The sequence below is a fragment of the Trachurus japonicus genome, chromosome 23, assembly GCF_045865225.1.
Source record: "Trachurus japonicus isolate A0001 chromosome 23, Traja_1.0".
NCBI classification, from domain to species: domain Eukaryota; kingdom Metazoa; phylum Chordata; class Actinopteri; order Carangiformes; family Carangidae; genus Trachurus; species Trachurus japonicus.
The window spans coordinates 1,105,996-1,126,955 of record NC_140929.1 but is presented as its reverse complement, the minus strand read 5'-3'; the positions used below and the strand labels follow the sequence as shown (position 1 = coordinate 1,126,955).

General features: G+C 42.2%; 1 protein-coding gene across 1 annotated transcript in view; it reads right to left on the bottom strand.

Moving 5' to 3' along the window:
- LOC146962246 (filamin-C-like) overlaps nucleotides 1-20,960 on the bottom strand; it is a 110,976-nt gene that overhangs the window by 53,503 nt on the left and 36,513 nt on the right. The window contains exons 16-29 of the mRNA XM_085769644.1: nucleotides 20,740-20,883; nucleotides 19,682-19,805; nucleotides 19,062-19,222; nucleotides 18,273-18,363; nucleotides 17,408-17,577; nucleotides 15,592-15,709; nucleotides 14,015-14,277; nucleotides 12,817-13,095; nucleotides 11,710-12,028; nucleotides 6,389-6,562; nucleotides 4,277-4,439; nucleotides 3,051-3,211; nucleotides 1,948-2,115; nucleotides 782-905 (exon numbers count right to left, since the gene is read on the bottom strand). Coding sequence (XP_085625770.1) covers nucleotides 782-905; nucleotides 1,948-2,115; nucleotides 3,051-3,211; nucleotides 4,277-4,439; nucleotides 6,389-6,562; nucleotides 11,710-12,028; nucleotides 12,817-13,095; nucleotides 14,015-14,277; nucleotides 15,592-15,709; nucleotides 17,408-17,577; nucleotides 18,273-18,363; nucleotides 19,062-19,222; nucleotides 19,682-19,805; nucleotides 20,740-20,883 — 2,459 coding nt within the window. The remainder of the gene's footprint in view (nucleotides 1-781; nucleotides 906-1,947; nucleotides 2,116-3,050; nucleotides 3,212-4,276; nucleotides 4,440-6,388; nucleotides 6,563-11,709; nucleotides 12,029-12,816; nucleotides 13,096-14,014; nucleotides 14,278-15,591; nucleotides 15,710-17,407; nucleotides 17,578-18,272; nucleotides 18,364-19,061; nucleotides 19,223-19,681; nucleotides 19,806-20,739; nucleotides 20,884-20,960) is intronic.

Sequence of the window (20,960 nt, the reverse complement as noted above, 5' to 3'; positions counted from 1 at the left end):
CATTTTTAGGTGATGAATCTTAATTTAAGTAAAAAGAGATTTGTTTTGACTAGAAATGACACTTTTTGACAAGAAATACGACAAATATTCTTGGAAAGATTTTGAGTTTTTGCAGTGCAGGACTGGAACTCAACACCAGGTCTATTAGAGAATCAAACACTCACTATTCTTTTAAAAGACACTAGTTAAGGCAGTGGTTAATCAATAATCAATCATGTAATCACTAATCATGTCAATCACTAATCAATCATTATTTGTGCTGTTTCTCAAAGCTTGTAATTATATGTCCTGTTTTTGTTTTGTTTTGTTCCTGTTTGTTAGCTTTTGTTTTCTTGCCTAATGCCATTTTATGTCCTGCCTTGTAATGTCTGGTATTGTTTGTGCTAATGTCTTAGCTCTGTGTGCTACTTGCATGTGTTTCTAGCTGAACTTTCCTCTCTTGCTTTCTCTCGCTCTTCTTCTCCCTGTCTGCATGATATGTCTGCATGCCATGAGCTTCTGTCATGCTGTATGTCAGACTTCTTACCTGTTTTACTTGTTATTATGGGCTTTTACTAGGTAGTTTGTTATGTAAGTTGTGTTTTGAAAGTACTTAATTGTTGCCCCTTTTTTGTCTTTTAGGTTGCCTTTAACATCTGGCCAGGGACAACGGACGAAAACTAGCCTTGTTGGCTCTAACTCTGGCCCACTGACAGTTTTTCTTTTAACTCTGTTGATTAGTGGTGCACTGTCCCTATGAAATAAACTAATACATGGTCTGAGAAGCGTCTGGAGGACTGACCTGCGGGGGACTTCCTGGTCGGCGTACTTGACGCAGACGGTGTACGGGCCGTCGTTGGCCGGCGTGTAGTTCACCGTGTGAGTCCCGTCTCCGTTGTCGCTGACACTGACGGGTTCGGCCACACCTGAGACACACAACAACCTGTCAGTCCGCTCTTCACTTCACTTTAAATCTGTTTGTTTGGACGGGACAGTGCACATTAATGAACATAAAAACATGTCAATGTGCCGGATTATAGCAGCAATGCTCATTTCCATCCGGAGTCCCATAGCATTAAAAAACAGTACACTGACAATACACATAATAATATAGACCACATAATAAAGCAGACAACAAAAAGACAACAAGACGACTATAACGAAATAACATTTTGACAAACACTTCCATTGGTAGAGGGACCATAAGAGTTTCTGACAGATAAAGTGCAGCAGTGCGTAGGTACCAGGTTGTGTTGCACGATGACCATTACAACCAGTTGCACAAGCACAAGTGTGTAGATGTTGCACAAAATGTAATACATAATTGTAATTATGTAAGTACTACTAGAACCAAAAATGACGTACACAAAAAAAACATTGTGTACAATTAAAGGGACAACGAGGAGTTTCTCCGTCTCATGCTAATGTGGATGAATCTCCGTTACCACTTGTTAATGGTCCATTTTAGATAAATCTATGGTTTTGTCTCTATGGTTATTTTGTTATTATTAGTGGTGGTGGAAATGCTGGGCGAGCCGACCAGCGTTTCTTTACTTTCGGTTTCGTGGCGAGTCATGAGAATAACGCCGCCGAATCTCCGTTTATGGTGGGAACTACGACGGTATGTGATCGTCTTCCAACCTCTGACTTTAATTCTTGATGAATGAAAACATGAGTCTGTCTTGCACCGGTCAAAGAATTTCACGGTGCGGAGGCTCATAGATGTAGTGTGGAAACACTTCGCTTTAACAAAACTCCTGGTTGTCCCTTTAACTGAAAAATAAAAACTCAAATGGTTGTTATTATATACAGGTTACAGGTGGTCACATGTCTGGTCTGCTTGTAACTCTGCTTTTAGTTTTCCCTTGAACACGGTGAAAGTGCTGCTCTCTGTCTGGACCTGCAGAGTCCTGGAGGTTTTGGTGGTGGGGGGGTTCTGGGGGGTTGTGTGGGGTTGTGTGGTGTTACCTGAGGGCCCGTAGAGCTGCACCTCCAGCGGCGCCACGCCGGCCTTGCTGCTGTCCACGGTGAAGGTCTGAGGGACCTGAGCTCTGACTCCGCTGCCCAGTCCGGGACCAGAACACCTCACCTTACTGGGGTCCACCAGCTCCCGGACCGGGACTCTGAACGGACTTCCTGCAGCACAGACAGCGTTAGGAGTTAGGACTCTGGACCTGGACTGAGGGTCCAGTTGACCTCTGGCTAAGCCACGCCCCCAAACACGATGAGCCAATCACAGTGCTCATAGCTAGCCCATACACTGGGACATTCTCTGCTTCCACGTCCATTGAAATGCATTGCAGTTAGTCAGTTTTCATTGGTTTTTATATGTTTTATCTTGACATTTTAAAGGGGACATATTATGCAAAACTCACTTTTTCATTGCTTTAGTGTGTATTTGCGTATCCAGAGTGCCTCCTCACCCCTTAAGTTTTGACAACTACCTCAACATTTTGTAAACTGCCATAGTCAACCCGGCTTATTACAGAAGCAGGAATGAGCAGAATATGTCCCCTTTAAGTTTAAAATGGTCAAACGGTGTGCATGGGTACATGCAACTCTGACACTAGGTATCCTGAGAGGCCACGGGGGGGATTTTTTTACCTTTTCCCAAACCACATCTCAACCAAGAGAAGTGTCTGCTCTGGATAAAGTTATGCTGTAGACCACAACACCAACTAAACCTGGATAAACTTAACAAGGATGTCTACATCTGTTCTAAGTTAAGTCAACAACGTATTTGAGGCAACATATTGTCAGAGATGTTTAGATGTTAGCCAGCATCACAACTAAGCATAGAGTCTGCTAGCTTAATGCTAACGTATAATGTAAAACTCCATAGACAGGCTAACAGAAATTAGCCCGTCGCTATCGACAGCCATAGCAGTAAAGCTAAGTGAAGTTTTGGTGACTTCAACATGATATTTAATCTTTCTGTCTCCAAAAATCATCAGTTGCCTCCTGTGAAATGTCTCCACCCAATGTTGACTGTTTGTCCCAGTGAGTGAGTGGAGGGGGCGGGGCTTAGCCAGAGGTCAGTTCTGATTGGTCCTGCTGAGGCGGACCGTTACCTGGGATGGGGAGACCCCCGAAGGTGATGTTGACGTCGTACTCCCCGGGCGTGAAGGGGATGTACTCCACGCTGCAGCTGCCGTCCTTGTTGTCCTTACAGGACATCTTGGCCTCCGACGGACCCTCGATGGCCAGACCCAGACCCCCGGTACCGGCCCCCCTGCAGAGAGATAGAGGACCATGTTCTGATTAGGGATGTGCACGGTTCCCCGAGTACCCGGGTACCCGAGTAGGTTATCTGCTGCTCGGTTATGAATTTATTATCTGGTTAACCTAGGATTAAAAAAACGTCACGTTAGAGCAACAGTCTAGTGTCGGATCAAACTACATCATCAGGCCGTGGTTCGGCTTTTTGTCGTGTTAAACAGTTTGGGATCAAGCAGCAACGTGATTTTCTGCTGTGTAAAAGCGTTTTTGGATCGAGCCTCGGACTTTCAAACCTTTTACAATAATCTGTGGTGGTTCCCTCGGCAACGACAGGTGTCATCAAGTCTGGTAGAAAATCTGCTGCTTTCAGTCTACAAACACTCTGAAACCTTCCCAGTTATTTCCTGAGACGATGCGAGGCCGAGAGGAGCGAAGGCACCAACATGTAGTGTGGACTAATAAATAAACACTGTTAATGATTTAAAAAAATAGAAAAGAAAGTTTTCTCCTCCGAGGAGCCGCGGCATAAAGATGCTCATCTGCCCAGTATGAGCATCTTAAACTCCATCTCTACTCTTATTATCCAGCTGATATTTAGTCTGACGACGCTGTGTGATGTGTCAGTGATGTGACTGTCTGACGGACAGAGAACATTTATGCCCCGGCTGCTCTCTGTCCATCAGACATGACCTCATTTTATTTTTTATTACAGTATTCGGTTACCCCGGTTACGACAAGGTTAGGATACTTGGTTAGAAAATCATTCAAAATGCCCATCCCTAGTTCTGATGGACTGTACTGCTCTTGTGACACGACTTTACATTTATTATTTAAACTCAAATGTCGGCCATTTAAATAGACGACAGGTTTCACTTCTTTCTTCTCTGCTCTCCTAAGTCGTTTATTTTCACTCCGTTTAGGGTCGTTCTAATCACGTTGACACAAGACGACTTTTGAGGGACAATAAAGCTCTGGACTGGACTGAACTGGACCGGTGGAAACATCCAGGTGTGTGTGTGTGTGTGTGTGTGTGTGTGTGTGTGTGTGTGAGAGAGCTGTGATGTCACAGTGATGTCACCTGGTCTCCACGGTGAAGCGGTTGGGCTTGTTGACCAGTCCCTCCTCCAGACCCGGCCCGTAGGCCCGGACCCGGCTCGGATCGCAGCCCTCGGTCACCGAGACCCTGAACGGACTCTTGGGGACGGAGACCTCGTCGAACAGAACCTCGATCAGGTGCAGACCTGCAGAACCACAACCAGAGAGGAACCAGAGAGGGACCAGGTGTTTCAGAGGAGGTCGGACCAGATCTATTATTATTATTATTTATTTATCTATTTGTATTATTTTTTCTTGTTTTTTTCAGATCCTTGGTATAGTCAGACTTTTTGATCTATCTTATATTTATTTATTCATTCATTCATTTAAGGATCTGAAGACCTGAAAACCTGTTTAGAATGTTTACATACGGACGTGGAAGTAGTTATGTGTGATCAGTGTTGATTCATTATTTCCATTATTGTTAAAGTGATAGTTCACCCAAAATTGAAATTTCATTCTCATCATCTCCTCCCCCTCATGTGGACTAAGGGCTGGGAGAAGTTTCAGAGTCCTCCGTGGCTTCTCTGAGTTACAGGGGGTCTCGGCGTAGCAGTGCATGTCCATATGACGGTTGAGAACGGAGCTCACTTTTCTTCGTCCAAAAAGACACACCAAAAAACATCCAGATACCTCCATTTGCGCCGGCGTCAGTAATCGCCGGCGCAAATCGTGCAAGATTTGGACGAACCAGGAAGAGGAGCTTCCGCTACAAACAAGCTTCAAAAATAGACTTCTTTAATTTTTTCGGAACAATTTCTCATGTCGGGGCTTCAATACAAGACGGACATTACATACGAGCAGCATGGAGGTATCTGGATGTTTTTTGGTGTGTCTTTTTGTTACGAAGACAGTTGGTATCCATTTGCAACCGTCATATGGACATGCACTGCTACGCCGAGACCCCCTGTAACTCAGAGAAGCCACGGAGGACTCTGAAACTTCTCCCAGCCCTTAGTCCACATGAGGGGGAGGAGATCATGAGGGAAATTTGAATTTGGGTGAACTATCCCTTTAACAATATCTCTATCGGTAGTTTAATAATAGTTGTCTGGTCTTGTCTTCTTTGCTTTTCGATTAATCTATTTTCTTCTCTTTTTTTGTCTGTTGTACAATTATTATAATTATATATAATCATAATTTTTGCCATGTCTCAATTTTCGGAAAATTGAAAAAATCCAATAAAAAATGGATAAAACTTTCTGAATCTGATTGGCCGCCTTGAACCAGAAACCTCTACCAGTCCACATGTTTCCCAGACGAAGTCGACAACCCCCCCCCTCCACTGAAATACCAGTCTGAGTATTTCTGTCCCACAATGCAGTGGGGCTCCCACATGTCACACGTTACTATCAGTGGAAAACCATCTGCTGCAGCTATTAATACACCACAGTGGGGGGGGGGGGTGGGGGCTCATTATGTCTTTACAAAGACAGAACTCCATGTGTGTGTGTGTGTGTTTAGTCTCCACACTGCAAAAACTCAACATCTTTCCAAGAATATTTGTCTTATTTCTTGTCAAAATGTCTCATTTCTAGTCAAAACTAATCTCTTTCCACTTAAAATAAGACTCATTACCTAAAAATCAACTTGTTTTTAGATCATTTTCACTTGAAATAAGTAGAAAAAGCTGCCACTATCAGATTTTTCTACTTATTTCAAGTGAAAATCTGCTTGAAAGAAGTAAAAAGTGTCTAAAAACAAGCTGCTTTTTAATGTGATGAGTCTTATTTTAAGTAGAATGAGATTTGTTTTGACTAGAAATAATAAGACAAATATTCTTGGTAAGATTTAGAGTTTTTGCAGTGCACCTTTAGACCTTTAGTTCCTTCAGGTTCTGGAACGACGATGAGCTCGTTAACTGTGTTTGTGTGTTTAAGGTGTCGGAGCCACGAAACAGCTCGTTTATAGCACTGCAGCTCGTTACCGCGGCGACGACGGCTGGAAACAGGAGCTTAATTAAAGCCACAGGCTGGTTTTTATTTCCACCGTGTGTGTGTGTGTGTGTGTGTGTGTGTGTGTGTGTGTGTGTGTGTGTGTGTGTGTGTGTGTGTGTGTGTGTGTGTGTGTGTGTGTGTGTGTGTTGCCCCCTCACCGTCCTCGTACGGCGTGTACTCGGCGCGGTACGTCCCGTCCCCCTTGTCGGTGATGTAAGCGTCCGTGTTGGCGCCGGACGGGTTGGACACGCAGGTCTTCACGTGGCCGCCGCCGCTCTTGAAGTGGGCGCGGGCGTCCACGGTGAAGTGGGTCGTCACCTCCCTCAGGACGCCTGCATGGGGACAGGAAGTGGAGACACACACGACTGATCAATACTGTCTTTATGATCAATCAATCAATCAATCAATCAATCAATCAATCAATCAATCAATCAATCAATCAATCAATCAATCAATCAATCAATCAATCAATCAGGCTTTATTTGTACAGCACTTTTCATGCCCACACTACAAAAATTCAAATATCTTACCAAGAATATGTCTTATTTCTAGTCAAAACTAATCTCTTTCCACTTAAAATAAGACTCATCACCTAAAAATGAACTTGTTTTTAGATCATTTTCACTTGTTTCAAACTAATTTTCACTTGAAATAAGTAGAAAAATCTGCCAGTGAAAGAAAGAAAGAAAAACTTGCTCCACTATCAGATATTTCTACTTATTTCAAGTGAAAATCTGCTTGAAAGAAGTAAAAAGTGTCTAAAAACAAGCTGCTTTTTAATGTGATGAGTCTGATTTTAATTAGAATGAGATTTGTTTTGACTAGAAATGAGACAAATATTCTTGGTAAGATTTTGAGTTTTTGCAGTGTACTTACTGGTCTAACTACTGCAAAAACTCAAATATCTTACCAAGAATATTTGTCTTAGTCAAAGCAAATCTCATTAGTGTGACTGCTGAAGCAGTCACACTATTGTTCTTCTGTTTGGCCATTTTCTTCCGCCTTTTTACGGTCTTCTTCTAGTCCTTCATACTTTGTGCTATTTCAACAATTCATATATCAAAACGTGCAGCTTTTTTTGAACTTTATCGGCATTACTTTTCTCTTTTTAACTATTTATACTTTTTCAAATATTTAACTTTTTCACAAAAAATCTCACATTCATCAAAGTCTCAACCTCTCTTCTTCACAACTCCACTATAGTGTAGGGGTTAGGGTGGATGCTTGCCAACCCTAAGGTCACTGGTTCGAATCCAAGGGAAGACCTCTTGTTATGTTATGTTGAATTCTGCTCTCCTCCCCCGCCTTCAATTGGTTACAGGTGTTTGTTATCTCCTTGATTACTCATACCAGTTTGCAGCACATCATCACATTACAATCAATGACAACAGTTTTGAAAGCAGTGTGCTCTCTGTAGCCGAGTGGCAGAGTAAAGGTTTAGTGATCATATGGTCATGGGTTCGATTCCTGCCTCAGTCTTTTCACTTCATTGCTTGACTTTTGATTCCAATTATTCAGCTGTCATTGGACAGTCTTTGATTCCTCATAGTATAAAGCTCATTGTAACTCAGGTTCTCTGTGGCCATATGGTTAGTGCTCAGCCTGAAATTCACAGACATTTTCATTCTAAGTCATTCAAGCTTGACTCTCAAGCTTTCTTGATGTTGACAGTGTGCAGATCATTAACAGACAACAATCTCTGCAACTGTGTGTGCACTGTGGCCTAGAGGCAGAGTGGAAGTCTAATGACCATGAGGATGTGGGTTCGATTCTGACCTTGGTCAAACATTTGTATGGTGATCACAGCTTGCACTATTTGCTAATTCTGCAACAGCGTTCAGTTGCTGTCAGCAGTCACACCATTTCCATTCTTGGAAATGCTTTTTCTAGTTCTGCTTAAAATCAGACTCATCACATTAAAAGCAGCTTGTTTTTAGACACTTTTTACTTCTTTCAAGCTGATTTTCACTTGAAATAAGTAGAAAAATCTGATAGTGGAGCAAGTTTTTCTTTCTTATTACAAGCACAAAAAAAATTTGCTTTCACTGGCAGATTTTTCTACTTATTTCAAGTGAAAATTAGTTTGAAACAAGTGAAAATGATCTAAAAACAAGTTAATTTTTAGGTGATGAGTCTTATTTTAAGTGGAGAGAGATTAGTTTTGACTAGAAATGAGACATTTTGACAAGAAATAAGATAAATATTCTTGGAAAGATTTTGAATTTTTGCAGTGCATGGCAGCTCAAAGTGCTTCACATGATAAAAACAAGCAATATAGGGAACACATACATTCGCAAACACATACACATTCACACTATAGTTTTAGAACATTGGATTTTATCGGGGAAACGCTATCTTACACTCAATCATTTGCCGTGGGGAAAACACTAGATAAATGAAGTAAAATAAATAAAAATGAGAAGAGGAGAAAGACACTAGATAAAATGAAGTAAAATAGACAGGTGTAGTAGGATAAAATAGAAAGCAAAAATGGATGAATTAAAATGGAATAAAAAAAGATAATAATAGTAAATAAATAAATAATAAAATAAAATAAAATACAATAAAATAATGTTTTAGAATAATAAAAAATAGTAAAAATCAGTTAAAAGTGAGGCTAAAAAGGTAGGTCTGGTGACGAACAGAAGGAAACTGAGGAGAAACGTGTCTCTGACTTTAACTGCAGCGTCCTGCTGAGTTTACTGACTCCCCGGAGGACCATGAACGCACCACAGACTCCAGACCGGACCAGACTGGACCGGGTCCCGTCCTCGTTAAACAGTCTGGAGTCAGAAGCCGACGGAGCTCCGAGGCGTCACGGAGTCATTACACAACATCACACACATCACAGCTGAGCTTATATTCAGAGTTTATATTCAGACAATCACATATTCAGATTCAGATTCAGATTCAGATTCAGATTCAGACTTTAAATAACCAGACTCAGAGTAAAACCTAGATCTGGATCAACTGGATCATACGACATCGATGCACTGATTCATATTCCTACGATCCAACTACATGGGTCTGTGCTCGGTGAGTCGGCCTTCAGGGCCACATGTATCAACAATCGATTGTGTCGATATTAGGAAACTGCACATTGAGTTTGAGCACAGCAAACTTTATATAGATGTGTTTGTTTTAGCACTTTTAAAGGGATAGTTCAACATTTTGGCAAATTGGCCCATTGCCATAATCGCTATAGTCATAGCAGTAGGTTCATTACCTTTAATTGTAGGTGTAAGCTATTTTCAGTACGGCGGAGCGAAGCGGCAGGCTGCTCAGAGCTACGCTATGGAGGCTAACGGAATTTCTTGGTTTCCCTCATTAAACTCATCAAATTCAACATCCCAAAACTCCACAGCGCTTTTGTAGACAAGTTGTGACCTGCACAACCACCACGCTATGAGATAATGACGGAACGATGCGAAACGGAGCCGTTTTCGAGGTAAATACAGGGTAAATACGGAGACTGCTTGCTGAAAAACTGTCCCTGAACGCAACGCGCATCAGCGGTTTTGTATGAATTTACCTCGAAAACGGCTCCGTTTCGTATCGTTCCGTCATTATCTCATAGCGTGGTGAATGTGCAGGTCACAACTTGTCTACAAAAGCGCTGTGGAGTTTTGGGATGTTGAATTTGATGAGTTTAATGAGGGAAACCAAGAAATTCCGTTAGCCTCCATAGCGTAGCTCTGAGCAGCCAGCTGCTGCGCTCCGCCGTACTAAAAATAGCTTACACCTACAATTAAAGGTAATGAACCTACTGCTATGACTATAGCAATTATGGCAATGAGCCAATTTGCCAAAATGTTGAACTATCCCTTTAATGATAAAGACACGTTAAACGTTGCTCGATTCAGTCTGCCTGTCTGTGAGGAGAAGCTAGCGAGCCAGAGATTTTCAAACGCTTTGGTTTTGGCAAAGACGGAGTTCTAAATAAGTCGCTCGCTGTTTGTAGGATAGGTAAAAGCCGAGTAAAATACCACGGCAACATCGTTAATTCAACCTGCAGTGTTGGTTGCACTTCACTCAAATAAAAGGTTGATGATTTTGCCATTAATTGTAGTTTACTTGTTTATATCCATAATGAATTCAAACCTGATTCCCTTAGAAGAAACAACAGGATCTAGGAAACTTCACCTGCTCTGTCCAGTATCCAGGTCACACTGGTTGAATTGATTTCAAGTCACTGAATCAGATCGGATCGTTCTAAATCAGGGTGCCCAAACCTTTTCAGCTTGCGAGCTACTTTTAAAATGACCAGGTCAAAATGATGATCATGCTGTAGCTGGGTTTTATATTTTTATATATACTATATATATACACACACACATATATATATATATGACAAACCTAGACAGACATCTGCTTAGTCTGGTATTTGGCTGCACTGACACCTGTTCAAAATGTGAAGATGTAACCGCCGTCTGAGCAGCAGCAGCTGGAGCAGCGTGTCTGTAGTCTACACGTGTTTTATAACATCAACAAGAAAACGATCGTCCTTTCAATCACCGATCGGCACAAGCCTATTCGGGATGATGGATGATGTAGTAAACAAAAACTAAAACGATTGAATGTCACGCAATCTACAAGCACGACTTTTGCAATCTACAGTACAAGTCGATCACGATCGAAATAATGAGCACCCCAGTTCTAAATGAACCAAGATCGTCCTTTAATTGTATCAGAAACCACAAACCGCGTCATAGCTAATTACCCTAAAGTTAACCAAGGCTCAACTTCTCACTTTGGACACTTTGGGAGCGCGGTGATGCCAGTTGACGCTTTGGACGCTCAGTGTCACCGGCTCTCATTGAAAATGAATTGACTTCCGGCGTTTTGACGCGTTGGAAGCTTTTGGTGTGAACGCACAGTTAGGTACCAGAAAGCTTTCATTTGTATGCGGGTGTGATTCCACAATTTCCCTACGGGGACAATTAAAGTATATTGAATTGAATTGAATTGAATTGAATTGAATTGAATTGAATTGAATTGAAATGAATTGAATTGAATTGAACTTCAGTGTAATACGTATTTATGAAAGACATATTTGATTTTTGATAATAAAAAGCCAAATGAGTTACATACTGGGACTTTAAAATGAATCATTAAAATGAATCGTTAAAATGAATCGTTGTTTAATGAATCGTTGTTAAATGAATCGTTAAAATGAATCGTTGTTTAATGAATCATTGTTAAATGAATCGTTAAAATGAATCGTTGTTAAATGAATCGTTGTTAAATGAATCGTTAAAATGAATCGTTGTTAAATGAATCGTTGTTAAATGAATCGTTGTTAAATGAATCATTGTTAAATGAATCGTTAAAATGAATCGTTGTTAAATGAATCGTTAAAATGAATCGTTGTTAAATGAATCGTTGTTAAATGAATCGTTGTTAAATGAATCGTTTCACCCCCAGGTTTTATAGATCTGTGGATCAGCTGTGAACAGAAGCTGTGAGCTCTGGTCCTCACCTCGGGGCTCCACTCCGGGTCCGTAGACCTTCACGCCGCTGGTGTCCACGGCCGGCTCCACCTGCAGCCGCGCGGGGAACTTGGGCACGGCGTGGCCCCCGTACTTGATGGTGATGGTGTACATGCCGTGGAACTGGGGGATGTAGGTGATGGCGTAGGTCCCGTCGCTGTTGTTCTGCACGTGGACCTCGGCCTTCGCCCCCGAGTCGGAGATCAGCTCGATGGTGAGCTCGGCCTCGCCGGCCTTGGAGCAGTCCACCGTGAAGGCCCCCGCCTCGTTGACCTTGGCCCGCTCCAGACCGGGCCCGCTGACCGTCACCTTAGAAAAAGAAGAATTCTCCCATCATTTTTTCATTATATACAGTGGTGGACAGTAACAGAGTAAATTTACTTGAGTACTGTGCTTAAGTACTTATCCAGAGGATTTTCCAAGTCAACAACAAGAATATTTGGTCAAAAATAAAATAGCTTATCTGCCTTTCTTAATCACCAGCCCCCCCTTTTTATTTACCCGCCCCAGTGGCTTGTGGGATGAGCAAATTTGCCAACCTTGGTCCAGTTTTTTAATACCTCTGGGAATTGAATTTAATGCTTTTTAATGCCATTCAAGGGATTTAGTTTAGCAACATGTATTTAATGACTTTTAATGCTTTTTCAACATAAGACAATTATTGTCATGTTTTTCTTTTGTCTCTCTCTTTCTTTCTCTCTTACTCCTTACTCTTTCCTTATGAACTTAATCATTATTTTTGTTTTGTATTATTCATTTATGTCCGTTTTTTTTTTTTTCCTTATTTCCTTATATTTTACTGTACTGTAATCTCTTACTTTTCTACTTATTTTTCATTATTGTTCAATTATTTTCCTATGTTATTGTTTTTAAACCGTAAAAAATTTGATCTTTGAATATGTTGGGAGAGGTTTTCATAGAAGCCCTCCTGGGTTTCATAGCTCCCCTTTGCACATCCCACTAATGTTGATTGTTCATGTTGTTGTTTTTTTTAATATGATATCTGTTTGTGCTAAATAAAAAAAATAAATAAATAAAATAAATGCTTTTTAATGACCCGCGGAAACCCTGGAAAACAAACAAACAGACAAACCAACCTTGGAGGGGTCGAACACGGACTGCACGGCGGCCTTGAAGGGCGACCCGGGGATGTGCTGCTCGGCGAACAGGATGTTGATGGCGTACTCTCCGGGCTCGGTGGGCAGGTAGGACACGGAGCACGACCCGTCGCCGTTGTCCTGACACTCGATCTTGGCCTCGCACGGCCCCTCCACCGTCAGCCCCAGACCGCCCGTCCCCGCCCCCTTGGTGTCGATGGCGAAGGGCGCCGGTTTACCCACAACCCCCCCCTGCAGGCCGGGGCCGTAGGCGCGCACCTGGAGGAACAGGGAGGGTTAGGGTTAAAGGGGTATTTCTCTGGAAGTTTAACACACGACTACTGGGTTTACTGGGTCTGATCATGGGTTAAACTTACAGAAGAATATCCCTTTAAAGGGATAATAGCCTTTTTTTTAAGTGGGGTTGTATGATCTCCAAATAGCCCCTAAGTACTTTAATTGCAGTAGAAGACTCTCTGCACTCCTCCCGTTAGCAACGCCAGCCCATAATAGCCCTGCCCAGAGATTTACAACATACAGTGTTGTGAATGGACCCAAAGAAACGGCCTATTTATAAAAAAACACAGTTCCATAATATAATTTTTTCAAGCCCCTCAAAGTGCAGGAAAAACACAGTTTTTATTTGGACCTAACCAACTCACGTATCCCTCCGCCCAGGGTTAGCGCCCGCCGATCAGCAGTTGGTTAGCTCCAAATATATTATAATATATATAATATACTATATATATATATATATTTTACCACTTTTCCTCGATTTTTTTGGAGAAATTTTACCAGTTTCTTCTCAATTTTTCTTTTTTACTTGTTATTATTTTCCATGAAAGTTTACCCCTTTTTGTAATATTGTTTGCCCCTTTTTTTTTAGGGAAATTTTCTACAATTTTTTGCAAAATCTTACCACTTTTTCGCTTTTTCTAGAATTCTTTTGAGAAATGTTACCAATTTTTTCTCAATTTTTTAAAAACATTTTTACTTTTTTTTTGTTGTTGAAATGTTACCATTTTTTTTCTAAACATTTTTCAACTTTTTTTTTTTTTTTTTTAATCTTACCACTTTTTTCTAGAAATGTTTCAACTTTTTTGGGAGAAATTGTACCACTTTTTTCCAGAAATTTCTCTATAATCTTTCAAAAATGTATGCCTAATTTAAACGTACACGCCTGGACACTGTGACTCACCTTTGAGGGGTCGGGGGGCATGACCCCCTCCACGGTGAAGGGACTTCCTGGGACGGGGTTCCCGTCGTAGCTGACGTCCACCCGGTACGGCCCCTCCTCCGGGGGGATGTACTTCACCGTGTGCAGCTCATTGGCTGTTCCCGACTCCAGCTTGCAGGGGATTGGTCGACGCGAGGGGGAGGTGATCTTGACGTCCAGTTTGCCCTGTCCGCCGGCGCCGCGGGTGCTGACGCTGAACTCCTGGTCCTTCCCCACGTCCACCTCTGTCCACACAGACACACGGGTGGAGGGGGGGGGGGCTGTTAGGATACAGTTTACCAAAGATGGTTTAGCAACCAAGACGCTCCACTACGAGTCAGCTTCCTGTGTGAGATGTGAGATGTGCTGTGCAGTCGTTTTAGAAGACAAAATAGTGATAGGATCACCAGGGCTACGGCAAGTGGCAACTGTAAAATCTCACGCCGTAAGAAGACCTCCTTTGGGCAATCAGCCTTCTCTATAAAGGGTTCCCAGATGTGGAATTCACTACCGACCGAAATAAAACTAACCCGAGACATTGGAATTTTTAATACAAAGGTTAAAATCTGGCTGAAACAAAATCAGAACTGTTTGCATTTTTAATGTGTCATGACTTGGTATGATTTTAGATGTATTGTACATCTTATAGTGTTGTTATGTAATTTTGATGTCTTTCTTCTTACCTTCTTTTTTCTACTAAAAGCCTAGTAGGGACAGGAGTTGGAAACTAGCTTTAGCTATAATCTCTGTATGCAGAACATCAGTCACATCGACTTGTTTGTGGGTGGAAGTGTCACTATGTTAACCTGCATTGTCCCTATCAAATAAACTGAATTAAATTAAATTAATCTATGTCACGTGGGTTTCTCCATGACTCCGCCCCCTTTAGGAGACCAGCAGCAGCAGCAGGTCTTGCGACTATTGACTCCAATGGGAGAAGTGAACGTGAGCTCAGATTGTGGTCGATACTTTCGCTCCAGAGTCACTGAAGTAAAAATTGGTGTCAAAACATTCAGAAGAGATGTGTCTTGTGTAAAATGTGTCCAATATTTACTTCAGTGACTCTGGAGCGAAAGAATCGACCATAATCTGAGTTCATGTTCACTTCTCCTATTGGAGTCAACAGACTCAAGACCTGCTGCTGCTGCTGGTCTCCTAAAGGGGGCGGAGTCACAGCCTGCTGGTCTCCTAAAGGGGGCGGAGTCACGGTCTGCTGGTCTCCTAAAGGGGGCGGAGTCACGGTCTGCCGGTCTCCTAAAGGGGGCGGAGCCACGGTCTGCCGGTCTCCTAAAGGGGGCGGAGTCACGGTCTGCCGGTCTCCTAAAGGGGGCGGAGTCACGGTCTGTTGGTCTCTTAAAGGGGGCGGAGTCACGGTCTGCCGGTCTCCTAAAGGGGGCAGAGTCACGGTCTGCTGGTCTCCTAAAGGGGGCGGAGTCACGGTCTGCTGGTCTCCTAAAGGGGGCGGGCCCGTGGAGTAGCCCTCGTGACATGTATACAGGAAGCTGACGTCTTGGTTTCTAAACCGTGTTTGGTAGTAAAGTATCTTTGTGTTTACTTACTGTTGTTCAGCCCCTGAACTTTGACCTTGCTGAGGTCGAGGGGCGGGGCCACGCTGATGTTGAAGGGGCTCTTGGGGATGGGGTCTCCTCCGTGACAGACAGTGATGGACATGTTGCCCTGAGAAGAGAAGAGACACGCCCACTGTTACCTCAGGTTCACACACATTCAGGACTTTTATTGGTACCGACCGAATTCCCACAGAAGTACCGAGTATCAATTCATGTCAAACGGGGACAGCGTCAGTGAGCGGGGACACAGTGACTGAAGAACAGCTGCCCGTCATTTAAAAATGAAATGACGTATTGTGAATCGGTACCGGAGAATATTGTAACGGTACCGGACCTCATCACAGCGGTAGCGTTCAGTTAAGACCTCGTCACAGAAAGAGAGCTCATCTAACCGAGGACCAAGTCTCCTCTCGTCAAGTCAATATTCTCCGGTACCACTTCTCATAAAAGTCTGCACCTTCCAGAGTGCGTCACACCACAATGGAAGTGGGTTTTAGTAGCATTCTAGCGAGCGGCTAACTGGTAGCGTTAGCCACCGGTGTAGGTACCAAATGTGGGGGCTCCGGGCTGCCAAAACCGTTTTGACTAAATCTGATGTTTGTTAAGTCTATAAAACGAATTATTGAAGAAACATTACTATTTCTGTGTGCACGCCTCTGCAACTAGTCATGGTTATCGTAGTTGTTAGCTTTGCTGCTGACAGCTAATAGCAGCAGCAAAGCTAACACCAGGACGTCAGCTGTTAAAACCCTCCCGTTGTGGGACACGACATGAAACTACTCCAGTTAGCTCAGTCATGTTGGAACTAGGATATCCGCTGGAAAAAAATATTTTTTTCATGGGAAGTTTATTGAGTTATTGTTTATTGACACTGCTAATGGCTAACAGCTAATGGTTAGCCCAGCTAATCTAAAATGTTTGTTCAACAATTCGTTTTATAGACTTCATAAACATCAGAGTAGTCACAACGGTGATATGGTGACGTGAAAATGTGACAGTTTGGGAATGTGTCTGCGGAGGAAAAGAGGCAGCTAAACAAGGTGGTGGTACGCACTGCATCTAAAATCATTGGATGTGAGGTTCCATCCACATCTGAGATCTATGAGGCCAGACTGCAGAAGAAAGGCGTTAAGATTTTAAAAGACCCCTCCCACCCAGCTAACTGCCTTTTTAACTTCCTGCCCTCACAAAAAAGACTGAGGAGCATAAAATCCAGAACAACCCGACTCCAGAACAGCACATACCCACAAACTGTCAGACTCCTCAACACCTCAGAAATATTATTTTAAAGACCATAGTCCATTTAGAGGGACAGGGTATTGTTTTAATGTGCCATATTTATATTTATCTATTGATTTACTGATTATTTATTTATTACTTGTGCACTTTACTCTGTTTTTATCATTTACTGTATTGGGTGTATGTTGTGTTTTTATGTCAGTGTGTGAAGCCCACTGAAACAAATTCCAATCAACAATGTTGTTGACATGGCAATAAAGTATTGAAACATAAAGCTAAAACCTCGTCCGTATTGTTCTCATCAAAATTATGTGATGATTATAAATAAAGTCACCACGGCCAATGTCTATCAACCAGTCTGTGCTATCAACAATACAGTAACATTAACGGTGGAATGGCGTGTCATGGCGACACCCAGCGTCATTCTCCGGAAAGTGGTGGATAAAGGGAACGTTTACATTTTTCCAGACCGATGTGTTGCTGTAAACCAGTACCAGTTCCCAGGAACCGAGCATCGGTATCGTATCGGTTCGTATGTTAACGGTTCCCATCCGGCGGCGTGGCCTACCTGCTGCACGGCCGTGTAGCGGACGGTGTAGGAGTAGTCGTGGTTGTCGATGATCTCGAAGTCTCTGACGGCGTCGGCTTTGGTGGCGCCGCTGAAGTGGACCTCGGGTTTGGCCTTACCCGCTCCTTTGGTGTAGATGGTGAAGTGAGTGGGTTTTCCCACCTCCACACCTGCACAGGTGAGCACACAGGAACCAATCAGCACTCAGCGACAATAACAAGAGCAGCCACCAGGGGGAGCTGTGAGGTTCAGTTTAGGAGAACAGCATTTACACAGAAGGTTTTATCAGTCTATGGCTGCTCAGCATGGAATACGCTACCGCTGGCCATAAGGGAAAACTCAACATATGTAGCATTTAAAAAACAGCTGAAAACTGATAACCAGGTCTGAACCAGGTCTGCCAACATTAAGGGTAGTTTTTTTTTCTTTTTTTCTTAGAGTACGAAAAATAGTAGGCACTTTACTCCAGGCACTTTAAAAACCAGCACTTTATTACAGATGCACTTTAATGAATCTTAACAGCGCTATACGACACCTTTGTCGATTACACGCACTTCATTTTATTACTACTCCTTGCCCTTTCCTACCGAAGCTACGGTATATTATTGTATATATTGTGATATTGTGATATGGTATTGTGGTTTTGTGATATGGTATTTGTACCATGCTGTACGTTGTTCTTTTTTTTCGTCCTTGTATAATTGTTGTTGTTGTGTGAACGGCGGGACTACGGATGGAAATTAGCCGAGAGCTAAATCTGGTGTATTTACATTATGAATGTTCATGAATACGCAGAGTCCCGTTACAAATAAACAAATAAATGAAAACGAAGCACAGACAGGAAGTGACTCTGTGTGGGTCTCACCTGTCCTGCTGAGTCCAGGTCCCTCTGCTCGGACTTTAGCTGCATCATGTGAAGGATCCACTTTTATTCTGAAGGGGCTGATGGGAATTTCCTGTTGTAACGTGACAAGTGGTGAGAGGTTTGTCGACTCCCTCGTCTCACCTGAGCCTGCACTGCAAAAACTCAAAATCCTACCGAGAATATTTGTCTTATTTCTAGTCAAAATAAATCTAATTCTACTTAAAATAAGACTCATCACATTAAAAAGCAGCTTGTTTTTAGACACTTTTTACTTTTTTCAAGTAAATTTTCCACTTGAAATAAGTAGAAAAATCTGACAGTGGAGCAAGTTTTTCTTTCTTGTTACAAGCACAAAAAACTTACTTTCACTGGCAGATTTTTCCACTTATTTCAAGTGGTGACGTTTTGAGCACAATGCTCTTTTTCAAAAAGCGTCACTACGCTATTAAATCCTTGAAAGGGAGCTCATATGGTGTGCGGATTTTTTCTTCATTTTTTCTTTGTTTCTAGTATTCCTTCCTTTATCCAGCACCCATCCCAACTGGGCCTACCTGATGTGCGTGTTTTTTTCCACAATTTTACTTATTTCAAGTGAAAATTTGTTTGAAACAAATGAAAATTATCTCAAAACAAGTTAATTTTTAGGTGATGAGTCTTATTTTATGTGGACATAGATTAGTTTTGACTAAAATTGAGACATTTTGACAAGAATTAAGACAAATATTCTTGGAAAGAGTTTGAGTTTTTGTTTTTTTTGTCCTCATTGGTCGGTGTTGACCTGTGACTCACCTGGTCAGCAAACAGCACCATGATGGTGTACTGCCCCGGGCCGGGCGGCGTGTACTTCACCGTGAACGTGTCGTTGTCGTTCTTGATGATGTCGAAGTCGATGTCGGCCTCGGCGGGTCCGACCACGCCCGGAGCGCACTTGATCCCGATGCTGACGTCGCCTGCAGGTAAAAACATTGATCAATCACCGGTCTCCAAGGCGACCAACATCCCATCACACACTGCAAAAACTCTAAATCTTTGTCTCATTTCTTGTCAAAACTAATCTCTTTCCACTTAAAATAAGACTCATCACCTAAAAATGAACTTGTTTTTAGATCATTTTCATTTGTTTCAAACTAATTTTCACTTGAAATAAGTAGAAAAATCTGCCAGTGAAGCAAGTTTTTTGTGTTTGTAATAAGAAAGAAAAACTTGCTCCACTATCAGATTTTTCTACTTATTTCAAGTGAAAATCTGCTTGAAAGAAGTAAAAAGTGTCTAAAAACAAGCTGCTTTTTAATGTGATGAGTCTTATTTTAAGTAGAATTAGATTTGTTTTGACTAGAAATGAGACAAATATTCTTGATAAGATTTTGAGTTTTTGCAGTGCATCAGCTGACTTGAAGGTGACCTCTGACCTTGGCCGGCGTCGCTGCAGTCCACGGTGAAGTACGTGGGCTCGTTGGCCTTCAGCCCCGTCTTCTCCACACCGGGACCGTAAACCTTCACGTTCTCTGGGTGGCTGCCTTCCCCGATGGCCACCTGGCCCACACACAGGTAGACACACAGGTGAACACAGGTAAACACACAGGTGAACACACAGGTAAACACTATCTCTGTGTCTTTCTTTCTCTCTTTCTTTATTTCTTTCCATCTACCCTGTTTCTCTGTCTTTTTCTTTCTTTCTTTCTTTCTTTCTTTCTTTCTTTCTTTCTTTCTTTCTTTCTTTCTTTCTTTCTACCCCCATTCTTCTGTCTTTTTACTTCCTTTTTTCTTTCTTTCTACCCCTCTCTCTGTTTCTCTTTCTATTGTTCTTTCTTTCTCGTCTTTTTACTTCATTCTTTCTTTCTTTCTTTCTTTCTTTCTTTCTTTCTTTCTTTCTTTCTTTCTTTCTTTCTTTCCATCTACCCTGTTTCTCTGTCTTTTTACTCCTTTCTTTCTTTCTTTCTTTCTTTCTTTCTTTCTACCCCCATTCTTCTGTCTTTTACTTCCTTTTTTCTTTCTATCTACCCCTCTCTCTGTTTCTCTTTCTATTGTCCTTTCTTTCTCGTCTTTTTACTTCATTCTTTCTTTCTTTCTTTCTTTCTTTCTTTCTTTCTGTCCTTCTACCCCCTTTCTCTGTCTTTTTACTCCTTTCTTTCTTTCTACCCCATTCTTCCGTCTTTTTACTTCATTTTTTCTTTCTTTCTACCCCTCTCCTGTTTCTCTTTCTATTGTCCTTTCTTTCTCATCTTTTTACTTAATTCTTTCTTTCTTTCTTTCTTTCTTTCTTTCTTTCTTTCTACCCCATTCTTCTGTCTTTTTGCTTCCTTCTTCAGCTGCTTCAGCATTTAGGCTACATGCATTTCCTTCAGGAAATGCTATCTGTTTCTAGTTTATATTCTTCTTTTGTTGAATTCTTCCTGACTATTCATGTATTCTTTGTTGCGTTGCGTTGCGTTGCGTTGCGTTGCGTTGCGTTGTGTTGTGGTTTTACCCTGAAGGGGCTGTTGGGGACGTTGACTTCGCCCCAGGTGATGATGATGGTGTGTTTGATGGGCTTGGTGGGGACGTAGAGACAGAAGTAGGTGCTGTCTCCGTTGTCTGTGATCTGGATGTCGATGGGGAAACCTTCTGCGTCCTGGAGACACAAACACACACAGTCAGTCAGTCAACCGCTGTCGTCACGGAGACAAGCTGTCACCTGATAGGGGAGGA